Source organism: Chlamydotis macqueenii, chromosome 30 (assembly GCF_036417535.1).
Source record: "Chlamydotis macqueenii isolate bChlMac1 chromosome 30, bChlMac1.mat, whole genome shotgun sequence".
In the NCBI taxonomy this organism is placed as follows: Eukaryota; Metazoa; Chordata; class Aves; order Otidiformes; family Otididae; genus Chlamydotis; species Chlamydotis macqueenii.
Window position 1 is genome coordinate 982,772 of NC_141585.1, and position 8,226 is coordinate 990,997.

Consider the following 8,226-nt stretch of genomic DNA (forward strand, 5'->3'; position numbering starts at 1 on the left):
CCCAAACCAGGGACACCCCCAAACCGAGGCCATCTCCCCAGACTGTGTAGCCCCCACATGGGGACACTCCCAAACTGGGGACTCTGGGGACATCCCCAGTATAGGGACACCCCCGAATTGGGGGCAATTCCAGTATGGGAGACACCCCCAAACCAGGGACACCCCCAAACTGGGGGCTCCCGAAACTGTGTATCCCCACAGGGGGACACCCCCAAGTTGGGGACACTCCCCCCACACTGGGGACACCCCAGTGCCCCCCCAGTTTGGGACAGCCCCGCCCCCGTCCAAGCGCTCCACTGCCGCCCCCACCCTGGGGACACCCCCAGAACCACGCCCCTCCCTCCCCAGGGGACACCCCCCCCCAATCTTGGGACCCTCATTTTGGGGAACCCCTCCCCTTCCAATCCGAGTCCCTCCCCCCAGGACCCCCACCCCTCCGGCCCCTCCCCACGCAGGACCCCCATTCTGGGTCCACCCTGGGACCCCCCCCAATTTTTGGCACTTCATCACATTATCCCAGCCCAGCACCACCGCCCCTCCCCCACCCTGCACCGACCACCCCCCTCTCCCCGTGGGGGCACCCACGTTCGACGTCACCGGCGTCCCCGATGTCACCCCCCCCCCCAGCACCCACGGGCGCCCCCCACCCACTGCGGGGGCTGGGGCCAGGCCCCTCCCCCCACCCAAATAAAGGCTTCTCGCCCCTCCCCCCGCGTCTGCTCCCTGCACCCATGGGTGCTGGGGGGGGGGAGGGGTGATGGGGTGGGACAGGGTCCGGCCTGGGGTCACGTGGAGTTGCACACGCGTGTGCACAGCTTGCACGTGCCAGCCCCGCACGCACAGGTGCACGCCTCGCACACGCATGTCACACACGCCTTGCACATGCACACGTCGTGCACACGACACACATCGCACACACGCACACGCCTCACACCCGCACCTTGCACAAGCACGTCACGTGCATAATACGTGTCGCACACACACATGCACACGCCTCACACAGGTGCACGTCTTGCACATACACAGGTCTCACACACGGGCCTCACACACGTGCCTTGCACACGCTGTGCTTGCACACGCACACGCCTTGCCCGTGTACGCAACTGCCCGTCTTGCACGCACACCCCTCACACACACGCAGATGCACGCCTCGTGCACACACGCCTTGCACACGCACACCTCACACACACGCCTCGCACACCTTGCACACGGACCGCGTGCACACCGTCCCGCTGTGCACGTGCCCCTTGCGCAAGCACACGTGCAACTTGAACACGTCAACAACTCGCACGCTCCCCCCGGCACACAGACACGTGCACCCACTTTGCACACGTCTGTCGGCGCGCACCTTGCAGCCGCGCAGGCACACGTCTTGCACACGCAGCCGTCCCCTGTGCGCACGCGTGAATGCCTTGCACGCGTATGCACACCTCGCACACGCAGCCGCACGCGCAGCACGCACGTGAACACCTTGCACGCGCGCGCCTGGCACGCCCTTAGCGCACGCACGAGCACGCCTCGCACACGTACACACACACACACACACACACACACGTCTCACGCGTGCAAAGCTCCCTCGCGCACGCCCGCGCGCTCCTTGCACACTGCTCACACGCGGACACGCCCCTTGCACGCGCACACACGTGCGCACCTCCCACGGCCCCCCCGCGCGCGCGCACACAGCCCTTGCACGCGCGCACAGCCCTTGCACGCGCACGGACACCCCCCGCCCCCCCGCACACGCGCGTGCACATCCCTCGCGCATGCGTGCGCCCCCCTCGCGCGCCTCTCACGCGTGCACGCAGCCCGTGCCCCTCTTTGCACGCGCCCCCACCCCTCCCCCACGCCCACCCCGCAGCCGAGGCGGGAGGGTTTCGGGGGTGGGGGAGGGGCGGGGGTGCCGGGGGTGGGGCAGGGGGGCGGTTCGGGTGCCCCTCCCCCCCTTAAGCCTCTTACGGGGCCCCCGGCGGCTCCAGCCGGTGCCGGGGATTAAAGGGGGGGAGGGGGGCACCCAGGCCGCCCCTCCCCCCGCCTGTGGGACCCGGGCGGCCGGCCCCTCCCCCCCTCCCAGTTCAGCCGGTTCAACTGGTTGAACTGGGAGAGGGGGGGTGGGGGCTGGGCCGGGCGGGTCCCCGCGGCCACACCCTCCGCCCCTCCCCCACCCAAGGGTGGCTCCCCCCTCCCCTCCCCCACCCTGGGTCCCCTGGGGGGCGGGGCGGGTCCCTGGGGTCCCCCCTCGCGTCCCCACCCCCCGTGTCCGTGCCCCCCCCGTGTCCCGTGTCGGTTGCCATGGTCACTGGTGGAAAATAGGACACGGGGAGGGGCGCGAGGGGGCCGCGCGGGGACACGGACACGCGGGGGACGCGGTGGGGACGCGGGGAGATGCCCCCAGTATCCCCAGTGCTCCCAGTATCCCATCCCCTCCAGCGCTCCCAGTCCCCCCAGTATCCCTCAGGGCTCCCAGTATCCCCCGTCCCCTCCAGTCTTCCCAGTATCCCCAGTTGACCCCCGTGCCCCCAGTATCCTCGGTTCCCTTCTAGTGCTCCCAATCCCTCCCAGTATCCCCAGTTTGCTTCTAGTCCCCCCAGTATCCCTCAATCCCTCCCAGTCCCTCCCAGTATCCCCGGTTCCTTTCTAGTCCCCCCAGTTTCCTCCAGTATCCCCCGCCCCCTCCAGTCCTCCCAGTTCCCCCAGTCTCTCCCAGTCCCTCCAGAATCCTCAGTGGCCTTCCACTGCCCCCAGTTTCCGCCAGTACCCCCAGTATCCCCAGTTGCTCCCCAGTCCTCCCAGTATCCCCAGTCCCCTTCCAGTCCCCCCAGTTTCCCCCAGTATCCCCAGTTGCTCCCCAGTCCTCCCAGTATCCCCAGTGCCCCCCAGCCCCGCCCATTCCCACGGGGGGTGGGAGTGGGTGCTCGGGGAGGGGGGCGGGGCTCACCTGCGGTCACGTGCCTCAGCCCCGCCCCCCCCCGCTCCCCCTCCCCTGCCCGCACCTGGCGCCCGCGGCCGCTCTCCCGCCCGCGGCCGCGCCCGCCCGAACCCACCCGAACATCTCCGAGCGTCGCCGAACCCACTCGAACACCTCCGAACCCAATCCGAGCCCACCCGAGCACCTCCGAGCCCACCCGAAGCCGCTCCGAACATCTCCGAGCCCACCCGAAGCTCGACCCGGCCGCAGCCGAAACCGGGCCCGGGCCCCGCCGCCCCCCCCGGTGTCCGCAGCCCCCCCCGGGGCCCCGGGGATGGTGGCGGCTCCCCCCGCCGCCGCCGCGGCCATGCGCCGGGGGTTCCTGGTCCCGGAGATCCGCCCGCTCGATCAGTACGACGGGGCGAGGGCTCGGAGCGCCGCCAGCCTGGCCTGGGTCATCGCTACCGGCTACGGGGGCGCGGGTAGGCCCCGGCGCGGGGGGGACCGGTGTCGGGGAGGGGGGGGACCGGTATCGGGGGTAGGGGGAGACGGGTATCCGGGGGCGGATCCGGTATGGGGGGGAACCGGTACCTGGGAGGGGGGACCGGTAGCAGGAGGGGGGGAACCGGTACTGAGGGGCGAACCGGGGACGGGGGACCGGCGTGGGGGGGAACCGGTACCGGGGGGTCCCGCCCCGCTCGGTGCTTTTGTTGCAGTCGGGGGGGGGGGGGGGGGGAGTTGTGTGTGGGTGTGACGTCGCGGCGTGACGTCACAGGGCGGGAAGCCCCGCGGCGCCGCCTCTTGCGGTGGTGGGGGGGAGGGGAGGGGTCCCCCCCGGGGGTTTGGGGTGAGCCCCCATTGCCCCTCCCCCACCCACGGAGGGGATCCCCCAGCCCCCCGGGTTTGGGGGGTTCTCCCCATGCCCCTCCCCCATTCCGAGCCGCCCCCCCGGTCAAAGTCCCCCCCCGCCCCCCTTCAGCGCCCTTTGGACCCGGGGAAGGACCGGATCGGGGGGGGGGCGAGACCTGGGTGGGGTGGGGGGCACCCACGGTGGGGACCCAGGCGCTCGGGTGGGTGCTGTGGGGGGAGAGGTGATGTGCGGCCTCCCCCGTGGGGACCCAGCGCCCGTGGGTACAGGGCGGGGGCTCCGTGGGTGCCGTGGGGTGGGATGGGTGCCGTGGGTCCCGGGTGGGCTCCGTGGGTGCCGTGGGGTGGGATGGGTGCCGTGGGTCCCGGGTGGGCTCCGTGGGTGCCGTGGGTTGGCCGAGGGAGCCGTGGGTGCAGGGTGGGTGCAGGGGGTGGGCGCCGTGGGGGCGGGGTGCCAGTAGCAGCCCGGGACCCGCTGGGTGCCCAGGGCAGGTTCCCACGCCGGGGGAGGGGGGGCACCCGCCGGGGGCTGGGTGCCACGGCCCCGCCCACACCCACGGCCCCGCCCACACCCACGGGGCGCTGCCCCCCCCACCCATCTCTGTGGGGCTGGGCCCCGGGGGAGTCTCAGGGTGGGGCGTGTGGTGGCCCCGTGGCTGTGGGTCCCCATGTCCGTGGGGCGGGGGGCCGGTGGGGGGTCCGTGTCCGTGGGGCGGGGGGCCGGTGGGGGGTCCGTGGGTTGGTGGATCAGTGGCTCTGTGGATCTGTGTCTGTGGGTCCACAGCCGTGGGTCAGTGGTGGCTCTGTGGGTCCGTGGGGTGGGGTGTCCGTGGGTGGGCGGGGTGTCCGTGGGGCTGGGGGCCGGTGGGGGGTCCGTGTCCGTGGGGTGGGGTGTCCGTGTCCGTGGGGTGGGGGGTCCGTGTCCGTGGGTCCGTGCCGGCCTCAAGGCACTGACATGTTGCTGGGGATGCAGGTGCCAGCGCCCCCACGCGTGTCCGTGTCCCCCCGCTCTCCCGTGTGCCCCCCGCCCGTCCCCGTGTCCCCCCTCACCCGTGCCCCCCACCCGTCCCCGTGCCGCCCCCACGCGTGTCCGTGCCCCCCACCCGTCCCCGTGTCCCCCCGCTCACCCGTGCTGCCCCCACGCATGTCCGTGTCCCCCACCCGTCCCCGTGCCGCCCCCACGCGTGTCCGTGCCCCCCCCCTCACCCGTGCCGCCCCCACGCGTGTCCGTGCCTGCAGACCAGGTCCCGGCCGAGCTCCGCCAGCCGCTGTGCACGGACGCGAGTGGGGAGGAGCGCGTCACGCCGGCCGTGTCCCGCCTCCTGCTGACCTCTGACCTCTACTGCCGCGCGTGGCGCCGCGCCCCCCGGCCCCCCCCCGCCGCGCCGCCCCCCCCCGACCTGGGGGCGCTGCTGGCGCTGCTGGCGGCGCGCGGCGTGGGGCCGGTCCTGCGTGGGAGCCCCGTGCGCGAGGAGGAGCTGCGGCAGGAGCCGCTGCAGCTGGTGGGGACTGGGGGGGACTGGGGGAGGGGGGAATGGGGGAACTGGGAGATACTGGGGGGAGTGGGAGGGAGTGGGGGGACTGGGAGGAACTGGGGGGGGAAGGGGGGGCCACTGGGAGCACTGGCAGTGCGTTCCCCCCACATTAAGCTCATTAGTGCAGAGCCTCGTTAATTGGCTCTGTAATTGGCTGAGGCCGATCCCATTAACCCTGCCCCGCCCGCACGGGGGAGGGGGGCTCAGTTTGGGCCCGGTTCTGGGGTCCCCACCCCCCCAGGGCCCCCCCCCTTTACCCAAACCCCTTCCCCTGGAGTTCGGGGTCCCTATCTGCACCCCCCGGGTTTGGGGTCCCCCCGGGTTTGGGGTCCCCCCGTCTGCCCACCTTGGGAGGGGCCCCCTGTTTTGGTTTGGGGGGGGAACCTCCATTCTGGTTTGGGGGATCCCCCGTTTGGCTTTTGGGGGGATCCCCCAGTTTGGTTTGGGGGGGATCCCCCAGTTTGGTTTTTGGGGGAGATCCCCCATTGTGGTTTGGGGGGATCCCCCAGTTTGGTTTTGAGGCGGGGGTCCCCCATTTCGGTTTGGGGGTGGCTCCCCCATTTTATTTTTGGGGGGGGATCCCCGCCCCCTCCGAGCCCCCCTGCCCCCCCCAGGACGCCCACCTCGCCCTCATCGACGCGCTGATGGCCGCCTTCATCGCCGAGGCCACGCACAGCCTGGGGCCCCCCCCGGGCGCCCCCCCCGGCCCCGCGGCCTGGGAGCCCAAGATCCTGTGCTGGCTGGACACGGTAGGCGCCCATTTGGGGGGGGGGTAGGCGGGGGGGGCTGTTTTTTGGGGGGGTGCCCCCCGACGTGCTCACCGCTGTTCCCCGCAGGTGAACCGCAAGCTGCAGGAGAGCACGGAGAGGGAGGGGGCCCCCAAAACTGCACCCCCGGACGGCTCCGCGGCCCCCCCGGCCTGCGGGCACAAGGTTGGCGCTAATTAAAGGAGGGGCTGGAGTAATTTGGGGGGGGGTCATTAATTATTTGGGGGGTACAAAAGAGGGGCTCCCCGCTCGCCGCTGCTGCACCCAAAGTGGCTTTGCGCCCCTCCCTTTCTCTTTCTGCTCCCCCCCCCCCACGCCCCCTCGGTTTTGGGGACTCCTCTTGGTTTTGGGGGCCCCCCCCAGGTTTTGGGGCCTCCCCTCGGTTTCGGGACCCCCCCCCAGCTCTGATGCGCGTCTTTATCTCCTCGGCTTCAGTGTCCCACGCGGTGGTACTGGAAATTGGTTCCTGTAAGTGGGCGCGTCCCCCCCCCGGCTCGTGACCCCCCCCCCCACTCACCACCACCCTCCAGCACCCCAAAACTCCCCTCTCCCTGCTTGCCCCCCCCCCCAGATCCGTGGGGTGCTGCTGACCCCCCCGAGCTTGCAGGGCATGGTGTCCCCCCCTCTTTTTTCACCTCTTGCTGAAGGAAGGATGCTGGGGGGTGCCCCCCCCCCAAAAAAAAGGGGTGTGATGGTGGTCCCCTCAAAATGGGGTGGAGGCTGTTTAAAATTAGGGGGGGATGTGCTACCCCCCCCAAATTTGAGTAAAGGGGGGTACTGCTTGCACAGCCCCTGCCTCAAATTTGGGGGGACACTCACTGTGGAGCTCCCCCCTCAAAAACTGAGGGGGGGCAAGCCCCCCCCAAAATGGGGGCCAAGATGGGGGGCACCACCCTCAGCATCCTCTGCTCGCCCCTCCCCCTTTTCTTCCATCTCAACTCCTGCGTCAGCAGGGGGGGCACGAAACTGCATGGAGGGGGTGCACGAAATTGGGGGGGGCACGGAATGGGGGGGCTTGGAATGGGGGGGGCACGCGTGCTGTGCCTGCAGGGATTGACACGAGGGACCCCCCCCAAAGCTGGGGTTGGGGGGGGGGGGCAGCAAACGAAGGCCGGAGCAGGGTGCCCACCCACCCACCCAAAAAAATAAGGGGGGGGGGGCACAAAATGAATCCCGCTCCCCAAAATAAATGGGGGGGGGCACCAAATGGATCTTCCACAAAATAAATGCAGGGACCACTAAATAGGCACCCCCCCAAAAAAAACCAAGGGGCACTAAACGCCCTCCAAACAAGGGGGGGGGCACAGAGCAGACACTTCCGAAAAAATAAATGGACCCCCCAAAAAACGAGGGAGCACCAGACTCCCCTAAAAAATTCAAGGTGACCAAGTGACCCCCCCAAAAATAAATGGGAGCGCACCAAATCCACCTCTCCCCAAATTTAGGGGCACCAGATGAAGCCCCCAAAAAATTAGGGGGGGGGGGGCACCAAAAACGGACCCCCCTAAAAATACATTGGGGGCATCAAATGACCCCCCCCCCAAAATAAATAAGGGGAGGCACCAAACAGACCCCCCCCCTCAAAGTTTAGGGGGCACCAAATGACACACCCCCCCCCCAATTTTGCACACCCCGCCCCCATTTTTGGGCACGCTGCCTCGGTGCATGCGGGGGGGGGGGGTGCGGGGGCGGGGTCTCTCGGTGCCGGGGGGGTCGGTGCCGGGCGGGGGGGGTCTCAGTGCCCCCCCCGACGCTCTCCCTTGCTGTGCGCAGCACGCCATCGCCTTTTGTTTGAAGGAATCGGGGAATAAACCTCCGGTGGTAACGTATCACCCCCCCCCCCAAAACACCCCCCCCCAAAATGGGGGGGCACCCATCTGCCCCCCCGATAGCACCCTGCTCCGGGTTTAGCCCCCCCCCACCCCAAAAAGGGGGGGGTTGATTGGGGAGGGGGGATGCACCCTGAGTGGTGTTGGGGGGGCACCAATGTCCCCCCCATCTAATTTTGGGGGGCATGGGCACCCATAGCCCCCCCCCGTATTTAGGGAGGGAGGAGCCCCTCTGGTGTGATTTGGGGGGTGGGCGCCCATGGCCCCCCCTGTGTTTGGGGAGAGGGGCACCCCTGTACACCCGATCCGATTTGGGGGGATGA

At 69.9% G+C, this 8,226-nt stretch overlaps 1 protein-coding gene across 1 annotated transcript; it reads left to right on the top strand.

The window, feature by feature from the left end:
* Positions 1-3,173: 3,173 nt before the first annotated feature.
* On the top strand, positions 3,174-7,895 carry LOC147597010 (calmodulin-regulated spectrin-associated protein 3-like; the record flags this gene model as incomplete). The annotated part of the gene is made up of 6 exons (XM_086769028.1): positions 3,174-3,387; positions 5,012-5,274; positions 5,922-6,056; positions 6,144-6,239; positions 6,510-6,542; positions 7,848-7,895. Coding segments are annotated over exons 1-6 (723 nt in total), but the record flags the coding sequence as incomplete, so codon positions are not given.
* Positions 7,896-8,226: the final 331 nt, after the last annotated feature.